Consider the following 27,213-nt stretch of genomic DNA (forward strand, 5'->3'; position numbering starts at 1 on the left):
GAATGAAAGGGAGAGCTGGGTTATTATCACATGCACGAAAGGGAACATCATGGACATCTGTAATGCAACTTAAAATTGAGCTAGCAAAATAAGATAATAACTCCATATGCTCTTATGATCAAACAATAAACTCACATGTCATGTAATGTTCACTCAATATATGTAAGGAAAATTGAATAAAGGAGTGAAATTTTGAATTTCAAATTTGAAAATTGTGATTAAACAATGCAAATTTTGTAAAAGTGATTGATTAACCAATTAATTAAGAATTTTGATTTGTGAATTTGAAAGATAAATGCCTCAAAATCATAGGATAACATATCATAAAGATTAGACTGAAAATGGTTCTGAAAAATTATGCAACCCACAAACCAAATTAACCAAAATAAATTAGGGTTTTTGTGAATTAAACCTCTAAATTTATTTAACTTGATTAAAAAAATATCTATGAAAGGAAAATTTGAAATTTGAAATGTTTCCAAATCAGATTTGAAATAATTAATCCAAATTAGACAACCCACAAGCTCAATTTTAGAGTTTGAAAATTAGGGTTTTTATTGATTTAACCTCTAAATTTTTGAAATTAAATTGGAAATTAAAATTGTAAATGCAATCTTGAATTGTAAATTGCATAAACACTCATGTCCAAGAACATAAATAAGAAATAAAGGTGTGACGAGTTAGGTTCACCAAAATGCAATGGTAAAAAATTAGGGTTTCCTCCACAAGAAGGATGAAAACCTCTAATTTTTACTTGGGGAATTTGATAGATTTGAACCTAAGAGGTCTAAATGCTAATCAAATTTCAAGGATTTTGGATGAGCCTTCTCTTTCCCCTTTAGTTGAATTGATTTGTTGAAGATGCTGAAATTAGGGTAAATGGGTTGAAATTGGTGTAATTATGTATATTTAACATTGAGCTATAGTCATCAAATCGAGCCACAAACCTAGATTTAAGGATTGTAAGAGGATTTGGATTTGTTCATAGAAGGAGCTCCTGGTTTGTCAGGACTAGTGTGATGGTTGCTTTGGTCCTCCACACTTTTTGCACTCCAATGGGGGATCAATTCGTCTTTGTAAATAAAGCTTATCTTAAAGATTGCAACTCCGTACCTGCTTCCTACACATAGAAAGAAGGGGAAATAGGTTGGAAATAGGGGGTTGCCTAACCCAAACCCCCGTTTAGGAATTAACCTTGAATGAGATATTGCAAATACTTAAATAAATAATGGAAGGATATACCTCAAATCTGCAATGAATCATAATGATGCTTTGCTTCTTGAATGTAATCACATATGTTGTATGAAATGACATGAACATGACAAATCTCTAATCACACACACATACTTGCATATGAATGATGTAATGTTGCTCCACAATGGTTGAATGAAGAAAATGCAACGTTGAAGATCTCTAGAAATGCTTGATGATGAACACTTCAATGCTTGAGTGGTTTAGGTCAAATACTTGAATGGACGGATAGAATTAAGTTGATCAAATGCCTACATATATGAAGATCTAGGTCAATTTATTGATTAGGCCAACCTCCAATATTCATATTGAGCCACTAACTTAATTTCCCACTGAAGAGATAGGTCCCAACCTTCTCTTAAAATTTGGATCCCAATGAGGGGGATGAGGGTGTTGGGCACTCCAGTCCTCCTTAATCAGGGACCAAAATTTGGGGCTAGGAAGGAGGACATCTCTCCGGGTAATCATTTGGTAGGTGTACGTGACATAAAAAGTGGAGTTAAGGCACTAAATGGACCCAGATAGGAAATGAGGGACAGACGTGCTGGAGTAGGGGCACAAACATGAGGTGTAAATTGACCCGGTGACAATTTATGTAGGTATGTATATATATACATACATACATATTTACATATATATGTACATGTACATGTCCACACACACACATGCATCTATATATATCTATAAATATATATGTATGTATGTATATATGTGTGTGTACATATATGTATACATACATAAATATATGTGTATATATATACATACATATATATGTACACACACACATACACACACATATATACACACATATAGATAGACACAGACACACACACACACATATGCATACACACACATGTATGTATGTGTGTATGTATGTATGCATGTATGTACACACATACACATAATGTGTGTGTGTGTGCATACATACATATATGTGTGTATGTATGTATGTACACACACATAATGTATGTGTGTCTACACAGACACACACATACATATATGTGTGTGTTTGTGTTATGCATATACACATATACACATATGTGTGTGTACACACACACACACACACACACACACACACACACACATTTATATATATGACAAAAATGAATACATGCATGCATACATGTGAATATTATGAATATACATGTGTGTGTGTACGCGCGCACACATATTTATATTCATAATATTCACACGTAATGATGTATGTATTCTTTTTTGTCATATGAATCATTTAGAGTTAAAATAAAATATCATAATTGTTTGTTCGAGTGTTTTAAATTTATCATTTGCTTAAAAAATATAACATAGTCTATGACAAGAATGAAACAACCCTAACCACTGGACTAACCATATAGGGTTAACCATGATAAACATTGAGCTTAAGACACCACACCATAACTCATCACAACAAGTTTAAAAATTACAGGACAGAGTTCCAGATAGCATTATGTCCTTCATCTATTACCTCCCATTCTTGATTATACTTTCCCTCCCTTCTCAGAGGATGACGATTTCCTTGCATCCACTAGGTCAAAACCACGCAGTTAGTCCAAAATTTTATTATAACTCTAGCATTTGCATACATGATAAAATTAACTCATATAAATATAATGATTTAAAACCAAATCATTTGTATGTGCATTGCAAATCTCTATTCAACAATGAAAGCAACATGTATCAGTCGAAGTTACATTATCAAAAAATTAGGGCACAAGTGGGATGTAACATAAAGCTCATGTAGAATAGAAGTGAGAAGCAGGCTGCAAGAGTGAGTACCTATAAACCATGTAACACACACACACACACACACATTATACATACACTACATATATATATACATACATACATGTATATATGTATGTATATATATGTATGCATGTATGTATGTATGCATGTATATGTATGCATGTATGTATGTATATATGCACACACACACACACATATATATAGTACACACACACACACATGTATGTATGTATATTGTATATACATGTATATATACATACATACATGTATGTATGTATGTATGTGTATATATGTATGTACACACACATATATACAAATGCCATACATATAGTATACATGTACATATATACATACATATATACACATATATACATACACATACATACATACATATGTGCACACACATAAATATACAAATGCTGTATATATGTATACGTACACATATATGTATATATGTATACATATATGTACATATATACATATGTATATATACTTATATTTATACATATACAGATATGCATAATATGTGTGTATATATGCATAATCTCTATATAAACCTGATTGAGTTTTTATGCATAAGGAACACATAAACATTAAGTTGAATTAATGTCATTCATGTATATATATATAAGTTTAAAGTTGTCATAAAAAGGGTATCTAATTTATCAATGTACACAGAGAGAGAGAGAGAGAGAGAGAGAGAGAGAGAGAGAGAGAGAGAGAGAGAGAGAGATCTGTATGTATATACAAATACATATATAAATATTTATATATATGTACATATACATATATACATAAATGTACGACATTAAGTCAACTTAATGTGTATGTGTTCCTTATGCATAAAAAATCAATCGAGTTTATATAGAGATTATGAATACATACACATATAATGCATATATATGTACATGTATACATATACATATACATATACATATACATATGGCATTAAGTCAATTTAACGTGTACGGATTCCTTATGCATAAAAATCTGATAAGGTTTTTAAAATTAAAACCACAAACAAGTTTTTACATGTATGCGTTTAGGCTTGTACTTAGGCTTGAATGACAAAGCTAAGGCTTGAGAGCCTTATTTTCCTCCTTTTTACATATTTTCTTCTTCAAACCAAGTTTCTCAACGTCGTCATCATCAAGTTTACACATTATCAACTGGGTATTTGTAAAATTGCCATCACAATTTCACACATCTTCTGAGCTTTCTAAGCATATAATTTTTTCTTAGATTTGAAGAACATTAACATAATATTTTTTAATTTCTTTTACCAGTGTCCCTAGAGTTCTTAGAGACATGTGTACCATTTTTTAAATAACTTTTTAACTATTTGTCCAAATTTGTAACAAATTATACATTATTGTTTTACACTTCATTCTTTACACTTTCATAAAAAAAATAAAAATTAATTTTCTATTATTTTGGTGCAAGTTATGTGATGTGCTCGAATAGGTACCTGATTTTTAAGATGTGTCCACTTCGAAAAATCAAAAGAAAAAAACTTAACAAAAAATAACAAAAAAATACATATCTTCTAGTTCTCACTCTTAATTATATTTTTACCAAAGGTTTTTTTAAAATACTAAATATAACTATCTTTTTTGTTGTACACACCAAACACTATGTTATATTTTGCTAAAAAAAAGGGAACATTTTTGTGTGCACGAAGGATTCGATTGCCTTAATCTTATCCATTTTTGAAATTTTTTAGTAGTTTGAAAACTAGATTCAAAGTACTACAAATTTTGTTGTTTTGGTATCTTCAATTTTTGAGTGCAAGACTCTCAAATTGCTCCTCCAAATTTAGGTTTAGCTGTTTTAGAAAAAAAGTGGCCACTTATAACCCTCTATCTCTATTTAGTTATCTCTCTCTCTCTCCTCCCTATTTTTCTCTTCTCTTTCTCCATTTTTATCCCTAGCTCTATCTATATGCCTACCTTCTTCTCTATATTTGTCCCTATTTTTCTCTTCTCTTTCTCCATTTTTATCCCTAGCTCTATCTATATGCCTACCTTCTTCTCTATATTTGTCTCTTTAATCATCTGCCTCCTCTCCCTCTCTCTCTCTCTTTAATATAACATAACACTGATGGTAATGAAACTTATTATCTTTTCAGTTCAAAAGTTTCATTTTAATTATGATTAGATCTTTAGTTGCATAATTAATTTGAAGCTATCACTTCTCCATTAAGATCTTTGTTGTACAAAAAAAATCACAATAAAGATCTTAATGATCTAATCATAATTAAAATCACCATGCAACCAGAGATCTAATCATAAATTTGTGTAATCATTTTAATTATGATTACATCTTTGGTTGAATAGTTAATTTGAAGCTATCATTTCCTATTTGACCTACCTTCCACACCTCTTCTACATTGTAGACTAAGGTACAATTACTAGTTTAGTATATACAGGGCAGTTAATTTCTAACATATTACTTGAATAATTTATTAATTGCAATCGAGGTAACCACTACCTGGTGCAATCAAATATTTGTTTAGGGGGAATTTTTAATTTTGTTTTGACTTTAATTTTGGGATTTTATGCAGAGGTTTTGAATGGTTCGCCGATCCAGTATTTAATCGTTTCTATAAAATCTAGTCAAATATTAGAAAGAATTAGGCTATATCTCAATTCTGAATTATTTTCAGAGATGAGAAGATCGGCATGAATCGGAGGAGCCGTACCAGCTTCGGAGTCGGTATGTATATACCGATAATGACTTAGGGTTTCTCAGTTAACTTTGTTTTCCCTCGAGGAGTTATTCATATATATTTGTTTTTTTCTTTTATTTTATCAACAGAGTCGAGCTTCGAGTCCTAAAATTTCGAATTCGTGGTTCCTACAGTACACTGTGAGTTTTTGCAAGTACACGCTTTGAATGAAGGGTGATTTTTTTATTTAAATTATAAAATTTGGCCAAGGTCGGCGGCAACTTTCAATACTGTGTTCGATAAGTTTCTACGTCATTCTGAAGATTTGTAAATTTGGGTCACTCTTGATTGTATTTTTTCATCACTGTATTACACTATCGCCGCATGTTCCCTGGAGTTATGAGCTATTATAGCTAGAGGGATTTGGATCAAGTGATGCTCATATTCAAATTTTGAAATAAAAGTTGTATTTAAATATGATTAGTCGCCATATCCGTTTTGTTAAAATTACATCTAAAACCTTATAATTGACATCATTCTAAACACGCCTTGTCATTCTAAGCATTTACATTATGATGGGAAATCTTTGGATAAGATGCCACAATTGAGAGATCTATCGGATTCAGTTCAACCACATCTTATTCCTGGCTCCGTTAATTGATTGTTTTATTCAATTCTATATATGAACATATCTTCTGCAGAGTTGAATCTAGTGATCGGCAATGAAAGGCCCCTTTGATTTGCCGCTCGAGCTTATTCAATTGTCAACGATCCCGATGATCAACATATAGTCAGCAACTGAAATTACTTGGTCTGGTAATCCTAACACGTTTTTCTTTGGTAATCTTAACTTTGGAAGCTTTAAACTAGGGTTTGCTATCTTCACCCACAGTTTGATGTGTCTGTATCTTTTCTATATCACCATACCTTCTCCACTGCACCTAGTCACTTTTTGGTTAATAAATTTAAGTTTATCAGACTATTGTTTGGAATTCAGCCCTTTAAGTGGGCAGCGGCCGGTCAACTACAGACACTTCTGATATCAGAAATCAACCACAATAACTTCTAGTTATGATATGGCCAGGCTCATACTAGGGAAAACCACCAGCGAACTTATAACCGACACACACGTGTCTAGCTACTGTTCGGGTACTTACAGGGCTTTTGCAATACTGCGCATTAGCCATGGTAGAAATACAAACACACAAAATAAAACTGAAAACTCTCATACTTATTATCTAGGGGTATTTACCTTTCGTACTGTCAAAATTTACGTACTATTTAAATTTTCAGAATCGGTTCTGCTGTCAAACGCTATCTCTCAGGGCATTCTTCATAGCATGTAGTTGAAATATACCCTCTCTGCAGAAGAGAAGTATTCAAAGAAATCCAAGGGGCACATTATTTGTTTTTGTTCCTTTCATGCTTGGTTGAAGTGAAAAATAAGAATGGTTGTAAATAACTTTGAGCAATTACATATGCTAATATTTTAGTCACTCATAACAGGATTTCAAGTTCTTCCTATTAGCTATACTGGTAATGAATTTATTCTCTAGGTCTTTATGGTTCATGCACGTTGTTTCACCTTCTGTTGAAGTAATTTTCCACCATATGGTGTTCAAGCTCAGTTTGTCCCAGTGATTTTTTTATTGTTTGTTTTCATTCTTTATTCTAAACTTTTTAAATCATTATTCTTGACATAGAATACGGAAGATCCTAATGCCGAATTTGGAAAGTAATTTTGTTCATCACCTATTTAAAAATTTGAAGGCACAGTCTGGCGATTATGAACAGATGCATGGTGGAATATTGATTACTTGTGAAAGTAGATATGCACAACTAGATATAGATGTGTGGCTAGACACAACCATTGGCATATTAGATATAGCAATAAGGATTTGGTGTAGCTTAGATCCTCTTCACGTCATATTATGGTTGTGTTTATTGACTTGCCTTATTCACTAGAGGCACATACATTATGGTATATCCAAACGTCTTTGCTAAATCCTGATATAACATTATCTAGGTATGTAGAAATATTGGAATTGAGCACTGTCCTTAGGAAATTGATTGATGGCAATGCCCCTGGACAAAGAAATCTGATTTGAAAGACCATTTACTTTAGAATCAAACTGAAGCTTGAAACAACCCATGATAATGATGTTTGGTGATATGTTCATGGCACATGTTCATTTCATCAAACTTTGCAAGTGTTTTTTTGGATTACATATCATTTTATTTTTAAGTGTCATAGACTAGAATTAGTTCTTGACATGTTTCTGGTTGACATGGATGGAAACTTATTTAACAGGTTTAATAATGTATCCAAGGGGAAAGTAGTTGAGATGAAGATGCGTGCGAATGTTTCTGTGACTTGTATGTTTGAGAGATACCTATTTGTGAGTGGGTTAATAAATGAGAAAATTGAAACTGGTATGAGGCTTTTCATGATTTGTGGACGTACTATATTTATGGAGCTACACAATTGATAATTTTGACATTGTTCGCTAGTTGGATGGCCAGCAGCTTCCACCCATAGCTTGGAAGATGAGAGTTAGATTAATATGGCATTTTTGAAAGAGGTGTGAAGGCTTTTTTCATTTGAGAGAAATTAAGTCAAGTATAGAACAAAAGAAATTATTTAGTAACACAACCATGGCGACATGTTTGTGCAGATTTTGGTTCCTTTCTCTTTTTTTAAATGTGCAAATGCGATTTAGATTTTTCTTTTATAATATTGATGCACATGAATTTGAGGTTCCTCTTTCCATGACATCCATATTACACTTCATGAGGTTGTCCCTCTCATTTCATAACTCTTTATTCTTCCTCTCCAAGTGCTGGATCTTTTCTTCAGCTTTTGGTTCTCCTCTTGGATTACATGCACTTCTAGTCTCACTCTTGGAGCTTTGCTTCTTGGCAACTTTTAGTATTTTTGCCTCAACTCTATACAAAACTTGTAAAACCACTATAATACAATGTGATAAGCGATTGCCTTGGATATTCCAATGGTCAATTCTCCATTTTATGACTACTCTTCCATACTATTGGCATTTCTTTGGACCAATATCCTTCCAAATACTCCTTATGTGCCCCTCGTCACTTTCTTCCTCAATAAGAGGTGTTCAATAGATCCCTTATAGAGGACATTTATTGTTGGTACATGTAGGTTCATTGGACCCCCTCTTTGGATTCTCTTCGCCCCAAACTAGCTTTCTATGCTAGACATTTCTTATAGCTCGTTGTTGGAACCATTGTTCCACCCACCTATGCTCAACATCTTTGGTCATATGGTTTGAGGATTCCCCTTAGACAATTACAAGTGCGCTCTCATTAACTTTGTGTTGAGACATATCTCCATATTTTACAAAGTGAAAGTTTATGCCACCTTTGTTATCTTTAGGAAATGGAGTTTGAGAAGTATTTATTTTTTCGGTGTCTAGTCTATTGTTCAATTTGTGGGAGGTACTATTGTTTATATAGAAATTTTGTTTGTTTTCTTTCATTACTCTAATTGGAGGTGCATGGCTCTTTTTCCTTATGAGGTCACTAGGTTTACGCATTGATCTTTTTGTGGTGGTCCCAAATCTACTAGATTACTTCTTTGAACTCACCATAGATGTTGGAGGTGTTAAACATCCTTTGGATACTATTGATTCACACATAGATGGCCACAAATTGGCAAGGCAGTACTCATCCCTATGATGTGCTACAACTTAGGATCTTAAACAACTCAACTCTAACTCTATGGTCATGGCTCTATTTCATCCTAACATTTGAGATCCTCTCTCGCCCTTCTTTCATAATTCAAAATTAGGGGCAAGTTCACAACACCATTTTCTTTCACACCGTTAGTAGTTCTTTGCGCTTTGAATGCTAGTATAGGTCCCTTGTGGAATCACTTGTTTCCTAGGATTGTCCAACTTGCCCCCCCTTAATCTTGGACTTTCCTTGGCAAGCATTCTGAGACTTGGCATTGGTGATAACATTGGTGGCTCCTCCAATGGGGCATATAATATTGACTCTTGAGGTTCTCCACTTGGGTGCTCTTTGTTACTACTGCTTTGTAGCATTCATCCCCCACTTTTTTATTCATAATTGTACTAGTTTGGGGGTTACTCCTTTTAGGTTAACCCTTGTATTCTAGCTCTTCTCATTTTTTTTGGATTCATGTCCCGGGTGCATTTTGCCCTAATCATTTGCTATTGAGCTTGCTGAATTTCCACTCCCTTTGATTTTTTTGGTTATCCATGTACATTAATATGCTTTCTTTCTCTCTTTCAACGTTGCTGAAATTCAAAACATTCACATTGAGATGATATTTGTTTCAGTTATATGCATCGCATGATTGATTTTAATGTCATCATGAACAAAGTACACAACTACACTATTAAATTTTTCAAGTACCTAATGCTGATGCACATACTCCCATATTAGAAATACATGCAACTACAATCAACTATATACAACTATCAAGTATATGTACCTATGTTGAAATGATATTATATCCTAATGTAGCTATATTGAAATGATATTATATCCTAATGTAGCTATATTGAAATGATACAAAAACCATTATGTACATGAACAATTTATTCTTTTGTTTTGGTAAAAACTTGAATGAATCAATGAAATGATCAAATGATCATTTCAAGAATTACAAAACAACCTTTCTATAAAGAAACAATCGTAAATTATAAACTAACTAATATTTACATTATGTTACAATATTGACCATTAATAATAAATAATAAGTTATTATTCTAATACCCTCACTTAATGGTCAACCTATCAACTACACCAAGTTGCCCGCTAAATTTTACAAACTTGTCCGGGCTTAGAGACTGGTGAGAATATTTGCTGTCTGATCCGCCATCAGAACATACAACAACTGAACTGATTTGTCTTCAACTGGCTTCCGAATGAAGTGACAATGAAGTTCAACATGCTTGGTTCACTCGTGGAAGACCGGATTCTTGGCCAGTTTGAGCACCCCTTGATTGTCACAGACTCACAGTAAAGGGGAGTAGGATTTGCTTGAGACATCTGCATGTTTGAAAGCATCCTCCGAAGCACAAAAGACTTGTTATGAATCGAACTTGCACATTTCACATTTTATACAACGAGCCACAAGAAAAAGTTACACTTGGGCCAGGCTCCAGACTTGCTTCCACAAGGGAATATTTACCTTGCCAAAAGTCATTCTTTCTAATTCTTGATAGCTAGAGGCCACTGAAAACTTGCCCTTCGGATGAGGACCCCAAGCAAGGATATCCGCACCTTTGAGAGAGTTACACATCCTTCCAGCTAAAATCCTAGCAAGAGCCTCCCTTTCCTCCATAGAACCTCCGAGAGGCCGCTCGTGAGGTTCTTTCCATCTAACCACTTCTCCTCGCCCCAATCTCATAGTAACTTTAAAATTCTCAACCTTGCTCCAACCTGCTGCAAGAAAAATATCACAAAGAGGCTGCAAATGGGGAAACTGTGAGAGGATAGGAGGAAATCCATCCCAAGAATCCTTCCAGAACAAAGCGTCGGCATTGCCATTACAAAACCAAAAAGGCCTTGCTTAATTAAATACGCTCCTCTCTTTAAAGTGTTCCAGATCCAGATCATGGACCCACTACCTGTCAGATTGTTGTAAGGCACATCCTTTCCTTCCACTCCCCCAAGATACTTAACATTGAGGATTTTGGCCCATCCTTGATTTGGATTGATGCACCATCTGCAAAAAAGCTTAGCAGCCAGAGCTCTGCCATTCAAGCTTGTTTGTCACAAACCAAGACCACCCTCCTACTTCGACCTACATACAGAATCCCATTTAACCAAGCTCCACTTGGATGAGAGTAAATTGCTTGTCCATAAGAACTGCCTAGAAAGAGCATCAAAGTCCTTAATGAAGCTTGTAGGGGCTGTCTGCACAAAACACCTGTAAATAGGAAGCGCTTGCACCACAGACCTCAAGAGTGTCACTCTACTAGCAAATGGGAGCCATCTATTTGTCCAATGACTAACCTCAATCCGAAACTTATCTTAAATTTCCTGCCAAATTCCCCTAGGCAGTTGATGAGCTGAAAGGGGAATACCAAGATAAACAAAAGGAGTCGTCCCAATTTGAAACCTCAAAATCCTCGCAATCCTAGCTTGAATGAGAGCAGGCGTATTAAGGAAAAAAAATTGAGACTTCCCTTCATTAGTCTTTTGTCCAGAGGCTTCCATATAAATATCCATAGCTTATCTGAAATTGGTAGCCTCATTAACTCTTGCAACCCCCATTAAGGCAGCTTATCTGAAATTGGTTTATGAACATAGCCTTCTCCTTAGAGACAGCCATAGAATGCATACTTTTTGCGGCTATGATAACCCCATCCAAAATTTGTCTTCCAGCCACAAAACCCCCTTGCAATATTTTAGTTATTTTTTTTAGACTGCTGGAATCGGGTATAGCACCCCCCTATAAACTGCAGTGCGTCAGGTAAACTTTTTAACGTGATTGGTGATGCTGGCACAACACATCCTTCGGTACGATGTGGGCTGGGGGGAGACTAGACCTCGTGACCTCGTGCTTCACCATTGGAAGCTCTCGCTAATTGAGCTAGGCCCCCAGCCCAAACAATATTCCTCTCCTTAATTAATAACAACATTGAATTATCATTTCTTGGTATTAGAGCTTAGGTTCTTTTTTGACGAATTTTTTTTCTTAGTGGGTTTTTTGACGTTTTTTCCACAAAAAATCATTCAAGGGATTTGCTTGATTTTTTCCACAAAATTTAGGGAGTTTTTAATTCTGTTTACTACTCGTAATGGCTGTGTAAAGTTTTTGAATAGATTGGGGGGTTTTGTATGATATTCTCCTAAAAATAGTGGATGGGTTTTTTGATTTTTCTCCACAAAAATTCATGGAGGGTTTTGCATGATTTTCTTTTTAAAAATCGTGGTTTCTTTGTTCGTTTTTTGCACAATATTTTCCCACAAAAATGATTTTGATTGGAAAATAATTGGGATACACCTAGAATACTTACAAAACAAACAAACATTAAAACAACATGTATTTTTTGACACGGGATTGATTTTAGGCCAAGGATGCTCCTTCATACAACCTCTCTAATCTAACAATAAAAATAATGTGGTCTCCTTTTGTCAAAAAATGTAGTGATGTGAAAGATGCCAACTTCTGATTGGCAAAACTGATAGGTTGGTTTCCATAAAATTCTTTGACCAGCATGTAAAAATTTGTTTTAATTTGATTTCTTTTGTTTTAAGTTGCTGCCTGAGTTAAATGATTTGTCTTTGTAAGGTTTCTTTGTTAGAGGTTTGATACCAAATACTGATGCAAGAGTTTATTATTCTTCATGCATCAAATAACATTATTTGTGAGCAATTTCACTAACTTCATAGGACTGATACAAACTCAGAGTTCTGATTTATTGACAAATTCAAATAATTCTCAGATCTAACATTTAGGAAGGAATCAAATTGGCAAATATGCTCATACCCGGAGATTTCAGTACTTCCATACATGGAGTTTATTGATGAATATAATACCAGGTGCAAGTAATACACCCAGTCTGCCACCAGAGATAGTTCGAACTGTGTTATACTTCCCAGCTCCTTATTTTTGAATGCTACACAGGATACTCTTATTACATCAGGCCAATTTTATTGAAGAAACCATTAATGAATTTAAGGATTCGATGCCTTAAAATACTGAGATTGTTGACCAGTATGTTGCATATACCACAATGGTGAGTCTCTGCTGGTCGAACTCTTCTATTTCCAAATTGCCCTCCTACTATGGTGCTGGTATTATAAGTTCACAGTTTGTATTAGCCTCCACAATTCCCACGCCTTCTGCAAATCATGAATCACTGGAAGCAATGGTAATACAGATGCAAAAGCATATGGATTTCAAAGAATCGATGTTGTTCAATTAATCAAGGAGACAAAGCTCCTTTAAATAGAGTTACAAAGACAATGTTTCTAAAAGAAACAATCGTTAACTAGAGGTGAAATTAGAAACAACTTAAATGACCATTAATAACACAAAGAGAAAGATATTATTCTAATACCCTCCCTTAATGGCCATCGTTTTAATTACCAAGAGAAATAACAGAGAAGGTTGCCCCCTTCTTCTCAGAACACGCTGCAACAGAAGACAAGAGCCTGCCACTTGTTAACTTTAGTGATCAGATTGCAGAGAACAATGTGAATGCAAGAATACAAAAGAGACAAGACACAACACATACCCTAGGAAAACCTCCCTCTTGGAGGAAAAACCCAGCAACAAATCAGATCTAGATCCTTTTATTAATTGTAGAATACAATGGCAATAAAGATCAGATTACTTATCTGATATAATTGTCAACCTAGGGCAGAATTTGAGTTACAGTCGTAACCCAGCTAGGGAACAATGTAACAGCAGAAGATAGCAGACTTATCTCTTTCTTATATAAGAATATCATCAGCATACAGCTTACAGCTCTTCGTAGTTCTTCACTGAAGATTGCAGACCTAATGGTGTTTGTAGACCTTCAAGAGGAACTCGCTATCCTCTTCAATGTATTCACTGTCCAAGATCGCATGTATGGCAAATGCTGATGGCAGAAGTAATTCGCTGATTCCTTGATCAGAATTCGCATTGACCTTTTATTGCAGAGCACAGGTTCTTCACATTGATTGTCTAATATTCGGATTGCTTGATTGCATTTTCGACTAGTGATATGCTTGTGCATATATACAAGAGGTGAGCCCTATCTTGGGTCGGCCCAATCCATCCTTGTGGCCAACACTATAATATTAGTTCCACACGTCACCATAAGCATGGGACCTAAACAATATAGTTTCCACGTTACAAGAGCCCACGCTACATAGAGATGTGCTAAAATAAGATAAAGGACCACACGTTTGGAGAGGGGATGCGTCCTTTTAATAATACAATCATTTGGGCCCAGCCCATCATAAATGATCAATACATAAGACTATACGCCACAAAATGTGTGTACTGGAGATAGGTCCACACGTTGGACCTAGAGATGCACCCCTTTACATGTTAGGTCCAGCCCTTAATGGTTTTACACATTACATATAAATACAATAGATAGGGCTCTGCCCTATAAGGATTCAGATGATGCCTTAGGGCAATCCGAATCCTATTTATTTTCCTATCCTAGTTACACAAAAAACCAACACCCCTAACTCTGCCACTTGAGATGAGTCTGCTACTAACCCTCCCAGAAACTGCAGAACTTTTGGAGATAACCCAAAACAACACCAACCGTCCAACCTGATGTTAGAGAACTGTCCCTCCCTGTAATCAGAGACACACCAAGAACAGCTGTCACGATTGAGGAAAAAATCGGCAAACCCTCCAAACTATTGCAAATGAGCAAGATGCCCGAAAATAGACTGCAAATAAGAGACTAGTGTAGATGTTCGCACAACAACTCCAGGTGCAACGAAAAATAGACTGCAGCAAAGTACAATTTTTTTTTTTGAGGAAAAAATCATAAACCCTCCCATGATTTTTTTTTTACAGGGACAAAATATTTAAAAACCCGGAGACTTTTTTTAAGGGAAAAAAATATTAAAACCCATCAGAATTTTTTTTCAGGTAAAAAAATATTAAAAACCGAAATAAACATCGATGCCAATAAGCCATCTTCACGCTTTTCGAGGCACGAAAAACGAGGTATTGAGAAGATGCTAAGTGCACAAACCCTGATTGCCTTCCAACATCAAGTTTGTCAATGACGCCATCTTGCACGTTTCCCAATGCACGAAATTCAAAAAATTTGGATCCCAATGTAGAAACAGAGGCAGATGCAGGTACATACTTCAAAAAATGAAGTGCGGCGGGCACGAATTTCAAGAAAAAAATTCCGGCTGACCCTAAAAAATCTGAAGACAACCTAGAAATCCTTGCGAAAAACCCAGAATGAATCTGCTGTCGGAATTTGGATCCACTGGCTCAAAAATTGAAGCACCCAAAAAATTTCGACGACGACCCAGTTGAGATCTCGAAAAACCCATCATGAATCTGTGCTCAGAATTTTTTTTCGACTGAATCAGGAGGGTCAAAACCCTAGCCGAAAATGCAGATTTCTGTCCAAAAATGGCAGAAAAAAATTTGCAGGCGGGAAAAAAATTGCATCGCGTGGTTGCGTGAAATGCAGGAGAGATAGGTCGCGGGAGAGGGCAGAAAATAGCCAGAAAAACCTAGTAGCTGCAGCCAAAACGAACTGCCAAAGTAGCAATTTCGAATAAACAAAGAAATTTCTCAAAAAAACTGTTAAAAATTCATGACGAATTTTTAATTGAAAAATTATTTCGAAAATAACCAAGGCTCTTATATCATAATATAGATGCAAAAGCATATGGATTTCAAAGAATTGATGTTGTTCAATTAATCAAGGAGACAAAACTCCTTTAAATAGAGTTACATAGACGATGTTTCTAAAAGAAACAATCGTTAACTAGAGGTGAAATTAGAAACAACTTAAATGACCATTAATAACACAAAGAGAAAGATATTATTCTAATAAATGGGACGCTGGGAGATTATTGATATTTGTTGTTGAACCTGATACTGTAATGATTTTAATCAGTCCGTCCAAAATAATTATCAGATTCTGAATTTCGCACAGCAACCCTAGTCGCCTAATCTCAGCTTGAATTTGCAACCAAATAACCTGTAAACGCTTCTTTATGTGCTATTCGAAACCTTGTGTGGATTCCGACCTTCAATGCCTTGGGTTTTTGTCCAAATCATTATCTACAAAGGGTTTTCGTCCTCAGTAAGCTGCCTGGCAAAACACAGGAAGAAGAAAATACTTCAAAATCAATATCCAAAAATTAATTTTTCCATTTCAGCGATTCCTTCTTACATTCTCCAGGAGAACTTTCGATCCACCATCACCTCCAAAAATCATGCCCGACTTCTGATTAAAGAGCTGCCTCAAGTCCATGACTGAGCGTCAATTGCAACTCTCCATTGTCGTGAATCCTTGACTCGGCCTCTCATTGGTCGATTATAAAATATTTCCCAGTTTTCCTATAGTTGGCAATGAAATATTTCACGCATGTTGAAGTCTCCAGGAGAAAAACTTCTTATTTTGGCTCAAAACAAATATTTTCTCCTGCCGCCTAAGTCATATCAATTTAACTTAGCCTTTATAAAGTGTCACCCAATGTTAATGAATCGACCACATAAATAATATATTACTTAGGCTTGAAGGTAAATTGCCTTGTAAATAAATTGCCCAAGGGAAGATAGGCGCCCACAACACTAATAAAGTGTTCATTAACAAATAATTGGCCAAAGTGAATAAATCACCCCTCTTAAATAATAATTTGAATTTAGGGCAATTAAATAGTAAAGTGACATGTACTATTTAATTTTACTTATTAATTAAATTAATTGATAATAAGTCATCCTTTAAAATAATATTTATTTTTGGACAACTTAATAAAAAATAATTTAATTAATTGTCACTTTTAAAATTGGGAACATTACATGATGATTTGCATTCGACTTTACCCTGTCAATTCTATTACATAGTGTATTCTTCACTTTCTTGTCTTAGCTATGTGATTGTCAAAGGCAAAATACCATGTTTTCTCTCTAATCCATATAATTTCATCACAGCATGGGTAAAGGGTATTTTTTAGTTTGGTAAAACAATTATTTCTGAAGTTAAAATTACATGAAGGATGATTTGCTTTTGCTTTGAAAAATGTGCAAAGTCCAAATCAAAGGTAAAATAATGCTTGATGAGAATAATTATTCTTTTATCTGGTTTAATAGCTTATGAAAGCTTTGGAATGCAATTTGAATAGGCATTTTACAAACCATATAATGTGTTGAAAGAGAAATGATATATTCATTGAAATATCTATTGGAGCCAAGACCAAACCTATAAGGAAAAATAACTATTATATGATAATGGTAAGTTTCTAAAGGTGTTTAAGTGAATATTTCCGTACATACAACTCCCACTATTAATGTTTGTTTCCCTAGCCTGGTTTCTTGTGTTGATCCAGTGTAGCCAATTCCATTTGACATTAGAGATAAGCCACATTTTCATCTATTAGTTGTGTACGTTTGTCAATCATTGATATTAAGACAATTATCTTTCTGAATGACAATTATAGATTGCTATGATTAGTTGGAGGTTTAGTTTTATTTAATTTTAGGATGTCAACACAACTCTCATGTTCAACTGTTGAGTTAAACATATTTGTGAATTTGTGCTGTAATTGTATATAGCTTGATTTTGAGTATTAAAATGTTTTTTGTTGTTTTACTCCATGCACAGTTTGAACTAAAATTTAAATATTTTTACAATCAATGTTCAAACTTATGGTTATAGCTGATGACTCCTCATTTGTATTCTAGGTCGAATATGGGTTTCAAGATACAAGCATTGAAGAACCTTGATGCTTTCCCTCGTGCTGAGGAGCACCTCACTCAAAAGACACCATCTGGAGCAATAGGTAAATTCTTTGTATATGCCTCCTAACTACTATAAATTTTGTTTGCAATAGGAATTTTTTGAGGTCTGTTGGAAAAATGAGGGTTTTTTACTTTTATCCCTCAACTTTCATCCAATTCTGTCGTACTAGGCCTGACCTGAATCGGGAACTTACAGTCAGCATCCTAGTGTTTTGACTGGTTTGAGTGATTGTTCTTCATAATAGCTTAGTTTGCAGTAGTACCTTCAAAAGCATTGAAGAAAGCGAGTATCTAATAATGTGCACTGATTATTATAGAGAATCAGTGAGGGACCATGGAGTACACTAGTGTACAAAATAATTAAAAGGAATTTATGGCTTGACCTGTCTACCTTGCAAAATAAACATTAATTGTCTGCAGCACTAGCATTCAAATTTCAGGACAATTAGATTAGGTGTACAAGGTATGCACATGAATAAAATTAATCATTGCAACTACTAAGCACATTTCATATTTGAAATTATGTTTAGGCTGATTAATTACAATGTGCAGCATCCAAAGAGACCAAAGGATGACATTTCTATATCCAACAATATGAAATAAACCCTAATAAACAAAAGAAATGGTCTTCCTTTATCAAGAGCTTAAACAAATTCATACTTCTATGAGTTCTACACCCTTTCCCCTTACTTCCCCTTACTCCTTAAATTAGACAGTCATAGTTTTATGATACACAATATTAGCAGTATTCTTCATGTCTTGTGCTTACCACATGTTTATCACTGACTTTTCTTGCAACTGCTGCTTGTCCAGGCAATTTGCTGCCCCTTTTGCAGATCTCATTTTTCATCTGCAATCCTCTCCACTTGTTGACTGTATGATTAGTCTGCTCTAAGCTGTTGTTGGCTTCATGAATACAAAATACAAAAGATTTAAAAGTCAGTCCAAAGAAGAATGTGTATTTTGGCTGGCTTAAACATTTTCCCTACATTCTTCATACTAACTAAATTATTGTTATGGGACTGAATGTTTGGTGTGTAAATTTTGCAGATACTGGAAATCTTATTCTTATGTAGGATCTTCTTCTCTGGGTAAAATTTGCAAGCAACAGTGAGGGTTGTCAAACTCTCTCATTTTAAGAAAAGTCTAAGGTCATGGCAGGTTACTTATACTAGAATTATGAAAGCTAAAATATAAACTTACATTTTTTGAGTATAAAGATAAAAAAAAAGGAAGAAAACTGTCCAAGGAAACAAATAAAGGCACATTGAGCCAACATGTTATCAAAAGTATTGGAGAGCCTTTAAAGTTTGTACAAAATTAATGAAAATAAAGTTAATACCAAACGAAGTCCAAATTTTCTACAACCTTTTTCCAATTTAATCCAGAGTTGTTGATTTAGAAACAACAGTTCACACACATATTAAGCCAACAACTCAAAGAATCAATTCTTTCAGAACCCTTTACATATAGATAGAAGCTCAAATGCATAGACAAATCAGAAAATTATAATTCTATATCCACTTTTTAATTTCAATACTTGTTTCCTTCCTTGGGTGAATCTTACCATAGTTATTCTTATTCACAATAAAATATACTGTTTGATACCATGGTACAGGATGTATTTTTAATTTGGTTGAATCAATAAAACTTTCATGCAGGATTTTGGAAATGGTCATTATGGTTGTTTGGTATGAGATATATTGTCTAGTTTACTCAGTGGATACCATTCACTCGATTGTCTATAGTGTACAGTTTATATTTCTATCATAGTTACATACAATGAGTCTGACCATAAAGAGTAGGAACTGAAACAATATCTCGTAGAAGGTACTTTTGGCCTGCTTGGAGGCAGCAAAAGTTCCATTCATAATTTGTAACTTTTACTTTATAAGGAGGGATTTGTAGCTTAAAATTTCCCATGTAAGGGCAATTAACAATGAATTGAAGCTTTGTTTCAATAAGTAAATAGTATAGCATACACAGCAATGGGAGAAATAATAGCATGTCTACATCTGTATTATATTAGTGCCGTGACTGTCTGGAATCATGAGGTGCACCTTTGTCTCCGTTCTACCTTGAGAATCTGATATTTGCAACTCTGTTCAGTTTGTTAGACAAATTTGTTAATGATGTCAAAAAGATTCATACATTGCACATATGTGAAAATTGCATTTGTCTTTAGACATCGAATATATCAATATGCATGATTTGAAGGAGTTGAATTTTTAAAAGCAATGAACAGGCTGATTATCTGTGAAACTGGAAAGTAGAAACAGAGGATTGGTTTGTGAATGCATCATATGTAAGACAGTGAAAGGATTTAAATAATATATTGTTCATGTCTGGTGGCAAGTCCTCTATCACTAAATACATCTCATAGAAACCGGGCAATTTACCTTGTTTTTGGGTGCTGTTATACATTACCGTGGAAAGAGTCTGAATGTAAGTTGCCTCCAACTTTTTTTTATAACAGTTGGGCTGGTTGAGGACAATGTTTTTGAAGATAGCTAACACAACAGTGATGCTTAAGAAGTCATGCGGAGACAATGTAAACTTGTTCGATGATTCCAAGCTCTGCTATCATCCGAAGGTTCAAGTGCAGTATCGCATATAATTTTGTCAGAGCAGGCAGAGTATTTCAAACAAGATGTTTGATCGTAGTTTTTGTCTTTATTAGAGTCGCCATTTGTTTGGAAGTTATATCAGTTTTTGGAATTGTACATGTGGTGTCAATTTTCTGCAGACTAATCATTATTAAGTTAAGCACTCAGTTATAACTGCACAAGCAGTTGAAACTGTCTTCCCCTACACAACCGATATAGTTATTTGGTTTATATTTTAAGAGAACAATGGATTGATGAAAGGTTGAAGAGTTTTTGTTATTTGAATAGAAAAGAACATATGAATGTGCTGTGAGTAGAAAGGAGAATGTATGAATGGATATGCAATGAAGGAGAACGTATGAATGGATATGCTGTCAACAGAAAGGTGAACATAATTCTGCGAGTCTGCAACTGATAATAGATTGCGTAATGCTGTGAGTATATGTGTTGATTAATAGATTCAGACTATAATCAACATCAGCAATGATGTGTATATCATATTTTATTTGATGAAGTTGTATTAAGTTGGTGTGAATAGGGCTTCTTTGCAGACAGAATACAAAAGGTTACTTGCAGATTAATAATCTTGTGGAATTAAAAAAACTGATCTATATATCTGAACACATATAGTATTCACTTTGTAACATTTTGATTATATGTTTTCAATATTGTAATGTCTCAGATTTAAAGTAAGCGATTCATGTATTTTTGACATCCTTATGGTTGCTGCCTCAAGGATGTTGGGTTGGTGCTCTACCAAGGAATTTGGTGATTCCATAGGGTTGGTGCCCTTAAGCATTGTAAATCATTTTCATCTATGAGGCTGGATTAGGACAGTAGATCCTAGCAGCATTTCTCACTGTGGTTTTTCCCATTTTGGGTTTCCATGCATTTCTTGTTCATTGGCTTCATTGTGTGATTGCATCTTTTTCAGATTTTAGTTTCAAGTTACATTCCTTTCAGTTTCCAGTTTGAAATTTGATAAACTTCATCAAAAGTTTAATTTGTTAAAGATCTGAGTTTTATCTCTTCTACTGATTCACCCACTGTCCGCCCTCTCAGTAGAAGAATTGTGTTTTGCACAGTTATGGTTCTTGTAGAATGAGTCATCAAGAGTTTGAAGTAGAAGAAAAATATTCATGTAAACGTTGAGTGACTAACTTAATTGATTAAATTTGGGTTAGGTTGACTGTCCTAGTATTTATTTCAATTAAATATGCTTATTTGCTATAGGTATTTTGCAAGTGTGTAATGTGTTTGTTTTGATTAAAGCTGGTTTTCAGAATATTTTTCTGAGTAGTTGTTGCTACATATCATGGAGCTAGATATTAAATCAATTGTTTGCTTTCACCTAAGTGATACATGTTAAACTTTTGCTTTTTCTTCTTTTATATATTTCATGCTTATAATAAATATCTTAGTATTGTATTTTAATAAATTTGAATTCACCTTGCTTTGTTGGTTTTGCAGTCTCCATTATTGGGCTTATCATTATGACAACATTGTTCATACATGAATTGAAATATTATCTTACAACTAACACTGTACACGAGGTTTTGTTTTCTACCCTTTGAAATTTTTGTCTTTTTCTTGTTATGATTATTATGCTGCTGGAATGCATAGGCCCTTTAAAATGAAATTTGAGGTCATTATGATCACAATAACTTTGTTTTGAAAAAAACTAGTTTAAACGTGTGAATCTGTTATTTTAAGATTTATTCTAGAACAGAGCTACTGACTAATTTTTCTGCAAAATGTTTCTTTTAATAGAATTTACCTTGCATCTTGGTTTCCTTTATTAGCTAAAAGCTTGTAATGTTGGGATTTTTGTATTTAAATAATTAAATAACTAAGTTTCGTTATATGCAGATGTCTGTAGATGTGAAGCGTGGAGAGACACTTCCTATACATATTAATATGACTTTCCCTTCAATCCCTTGTGAAAGTGAGCTGTGTGATCTTTCTGGTTTATATTTATTTTAAGTCCTGTTAAACATTGGTTCATATAATTGTATTTTTTTAAATGTCAAGTGGGAAGTACATGACCGTATTTGACAATAGGGTCAAACGGTTTATAATTTTATTTTTTTGTGTAATATAACTTCCCATTTATAAATTTAATTTTTTGGAAGTAGGGTTCAATTAGTTACATTGTTGTTAATAATTCTAACTTTCTCTGTGTGATGCTTGTAGTTACGAAGTAAGCTAGATTTCCAAAACAATATCTATATTTTTGACATTTGTATATTCAGAAGTTCATTAGAGAAAGATGTGAAAAATATCCATAAATTTCACTTCATTTGTATAAGCAGAAGTTTGTTAGAGAAAAATGTGAAAAATGGCTTATCATGTTTTTGTGAGTAGCCTTGTCTAAAATATGTTTTTGTTACCAGGTTGGGGGGATTAAAACATAACTTAAGGTTCTCCAGAAAATATATCGGGTTGTTTAAATTCTATTACTTCTTGGTAGTTGCTATTAGAGATTTTAATCTTATAATTACCGAGTGCATTATAAGTTCTTATTAAATCAAATATATAATTTCTGTTTTTTCATCCTATCAATCATTGACTGTTTGTAATTTCTTAATTATAAATTTAATTTTTTGGAAGAAGGGTTCAATGAGTTACATTGTTGTTAAGAATTCTAACTTTCTTTGTGTGATGCTTGTAGTTACGAAGTAAGCTAGACTTCCAAAACGATATCTATATATTTGACATTTGTGTCTTCAGAAGTTCATTAGAGAAAGATGTGAAAAATAGCCATAAATTTCACTACATTTGTATATTCAGAAGTTTGTTAGAGAAAAATTTGAAAAATTGCTTATCATGTTTTTGTGACTAGCCTTGTCTAAAATATATTTTTGTTACCGGGTTGGAAGGATTAAAACATAACTTAAGGTTCTCCAGAAAATATATCGGGTTGTTTAAATTCTAATACTTCTAGGTGGTTGCTATTAGAGATTTTAATCTTATAATTACTGAGTGCATAATGAGTTCTTATTAAATCAAATATATAAATTGATTTAAGTGCATGACAGTGATATGCTTTTTGTTCAAGTTGGTGGATTAGATTTTTGACAAACTTTTTATTTTAATTTGTTTGTCGATGATATATCTATAATGATTTCCTTGAGTATAAATGTATATGATTTGCTTTAAATCCTTTTGTTTTTTCATCCCTATCAAGCATTGACTCTTTGTTATAGCTTCCCAAGCTCAATAGTTCTCCATTGAATTTTTTTCCCTAGTTGTACTTAGAGTCTATTTTAATCTACCCTTTGTGATACATTTGAATTATATCTCCATTGATAGTTTCTATGTTTGAATTATTTTCCCAAGTTGTACTTAGAGTCTGGTTAATATGCCCTTTGTGATACATTTGAATTAGTTTCTATATAGAATTCTGATTACTTGTCTTTAATACCATGCTCAACTTTGTCTTGTTAAATGCTGTATTGCAGTTTTGAGTGTTGATGCAATTGACATGTCTGGCAAGCATGAAGTAGATCTGGATACAAATATATGGAAAGTAAGAGTTTCTTCCTGGAATTATGAATAAGGCATATTACTTGCATTAGACTGATAGATCTCATTATTTAACAACATTCTTTGGCATTTCTTCTATTAATTGCTGGAAGATTTTCCACTAATTGTTGTCAAATTTTTTGCAGCTTGAAGACAATATTAAACCTTTTGTGTGGAGTTATTTAATTTTATATTTTTCTTTAGCTCTTCAACAGTTAAATGCTCATAAATGCTAAATAGTTCATTTTTTGTAGATGAAAATGGGACAAAATTTGATCACTAGAGCAGAATGATTGTCAAAATATATCATTTGAAACTTAAAGAGACTCTAGGTGTGCTTTAGATCATATCTGCCACTCAAAACACATACATTACCTTCAAGGCACACTTTTTATCTGTCTTTGCCACTTGTGTTTCTTTACACTTAAGGTTCCTATTCTTGCTACTACTGACACTTAATGCTTTATCTATCTTCTAGGTGCTCATTGCAATTGCACTTGTCACCAAAAAGACATATTGGCACCTCTTCATGTCATTCAAAATCTGGTCAGATCCTAGCAGGTGCACTTTTTCTTAGCTTGTGCCACTTAAGTGTATCCTAGGTGTGCATCTGGCTCACTTGTGTCACCTGACAATGTCAATCATCATGGAAGTGCTCAATTTCACTGCCCTTATCACTTGAAGGATATAAATCTCTCTTGGGTGGCCTCTAATTGCACTCTTGACACTAAAGACTATCATAAAAATAGTACTTAGTAACCTAACTTCCACCACAAACAACTTGACTTGTACAAAGACATCTTTTATATCGCATGGTTTCTTGGACTGACATACAATTAGAATGTAATGTCCCCTATTAGGACTTAACTTAATTTGCCCTAGAATTCCTAATAAGGTACGGATTAACACCTTGAATTAAAGCCACAATATTTGATAAATACTAACTGCTGCTTAATATATCTCTTCTGAGTCTGCAACTCTTATTATACCGGATGCTTATCCTTGTCTTCAATGCAGTTCACTTGATTATTCTTATTCTATTCACTCTATTGATATTTCTTTATTTCTGCTCCATACATCTGTATGTGTGTGGGGTATTCATGGTCTTTAATTCTCTGGGTGCAGATTATATCTATCAGAATGTCTGATCTGCTTGATTATAAATCTGCTATCGCAACTTCCAGGTTCAAGTCTGCTGTTGCAGATCACTATCCATGCTATTAAAATCATATAATATTTCATTTTCTTTAATTCATGTGTTATTTTCATCGTATTCACATTATCTTAGTTGCAGCCAATGAATGATCACTTCTCTGCTTAATGTCCTTGCTGCTCTTCTAAATCTGTTCTAAATAAGAGTGATCTTCTCTTCTATGCCTCCCCTTCTCACCCCCCTTCCGCTTTCTTTTATATCCACTCATATGTCTCTTTGTAAGGGAGCCATCTATTGATATTCCGAAAATTTCGGCCTCTTTCATAAACAATTTAAATATATTTTAATTCTGTCATGCCCCCGAATTAATACCCCAATTGGCAACTTACATTTATTGATCAGCAGATATAATCGGAGATATTGTCTTACTGCAGTAAGACTTCACAATTTCTAGTAGGTAGATCGTGGTCATCACCAGGTCGTGATTTCCTTATTATGAAGATCATGGTTTCTGTATAATGCAGATCATGGTTCTTTTACTATGCGGATCGTGGGTTCTTGTATGCACCGCCTTCTTCCCTTATCTTAACAATAATCATCCCCAACCAATTGTCATTAGTATCCAGATAGACTCTCCACCATTGGTCACATCCCTTAAGAGGAGTCACCACCCTACACACCAAGTGGAGGGATATAAATGGGTCATGCCGTCTTCCAAGAAGATCATTGAAGCCATTAAGAATCTGATATATTTTAAGACACAAATTCTCAGGCAGCACGTCTGATTTCTGTAGTGTGGTATGGACTTTCTGTGCAAATCATCAAGCACTGTGACAAGGTTGTATATGTATTTCTGCATATCAATGTCTACATAACTATTTTTGTATATTTATGATTAATCATACACTGTTGATATGATTATTATATATGTATGTAATAGTAAATGTAAATGAGACTAATATACTCTGCAGATTACTTCATGTAAAATATAGTGTTTCCAGCCATGATAGAGGGAGAGGGAATTACAATTAGGGGAATGGTGTTGGGGCTATCATTTACGTAGGCCACCTCCTGGTATGTGACCGGGGAGTCCCATGAGGCCAAAGGGGTACAAAGGGTACTGCCTTCGGGCCTAGAAATGATAGACTTCCAGGGCACCCTATTGTGAGTGCCTCTCATACTCTCTATCATGGTGAATGAATGTAATGGGAAAGCTCAAACATGAGAAGTAGGATAGGGGTGGCAAGATTCAGGGGAATGGTTATAGGACTAGGTATTCCACCTCATATGGATGGCATGGGCCACATGACGCCTAAGGGGATGAGGTCTGCCTTAAGCCTAGGGTAGAGGGTCTCTAGGGCACCCTATCGAGTCACCTTATCTAACCCTTCTATGGTTGAGCCTTCTCAAAAATGATTTAATCAATGCTATGATTAGATCCATACTTCAATATATATATTTGTTACTTTCTAATTAATAGATCTATCTTATGAATTATGACTGAGTATTTCCTAACTTATTTGTAGGGGTTCAATCAAAGTGAAAGGTATCTTTAAACTCTACCATGTTTCAATTAAGAATTAGGGCAAATTTGGGTATTTGTAATTTGGGGACATTACATTCTCCATGGATGGTGATAGCATTTTAGGAGGTGGTCTTCAAACAACTTCAATTTATTCTTAATTTTGAACTCACTAATTAAGGTGCCACATAAGGAAGAGTCAGCCCTTGCATTCTAATTACCCATATAAATCTGTGATTAGTTTGCTGCGACTAGGGTTTTACCACTTATACGACTAGGTTTTGTTACTGC

General features: G+C 34.2%; 1 protein-coding gene across 5 annotated transcripts in view; it reads left to right on the forward strand.

Annotated features, from left to right (window-relative positions):
* The first annotated feature begins 5,488 nt into the window (after window positions 1–5,488).
* LOC131075025 (uncharacterized) overlaps window positions 5,489–27,213 on the forward strand; it is a 71,885-nt gene continuing 50,160 nt past the window's right edge. Inside the window, exons 1-6 of one of the 5 annotated variants that reach the window (XM_058011801.2) lie at window positions 5,489–5,712; window positions 5,815–5,865; window positions 18,060–18,157; window positions 22,193–22,275; window positions 22,592–22,667; window positions 24,184–24,251. In XM_058011801.2, coding sequence (XP_057867784.1) covers window positions 18,067–18,157; window positions 22,193–22,275; window positions 22,592–22,667; window positions 24,184–24,251 — 318 coding nt within the window. In that variant the 5' untranslated portion in view covers window positions 5,489–5,712; window positions 5,815–5,865; window positions 18,060–18,066. Of the gene's footprint in view, window positions 5,713–5,814; window positions 5,900–6,350; window positions 6,482–18,059; window positions 18,158–22,192; window positions 22,276–22,591; window positions 22,668–24,183; window positions 24,252–27,213 lie in introns of those variants that run through there. The other 4 variants (XM_058011804.2, XM_058011802.2, XM_058011806.2 and 1 more) reach the window with 4 other exon arrangements.

This window comes from Cryptomeria japonica, chromosome 2, assembly GCF_030272615.1.
Source record: "Cryptomeria japonica chromosome 2, Sugi_1.0, whole genome shotgun sequence".
Taxonomy (NCBI): Eukaryota; Viridiplantae; Streptophyta; class Pinopsida; order Cupressales; family Cupressaceae; genus Cryptomeria; species Cryptomeria japonica.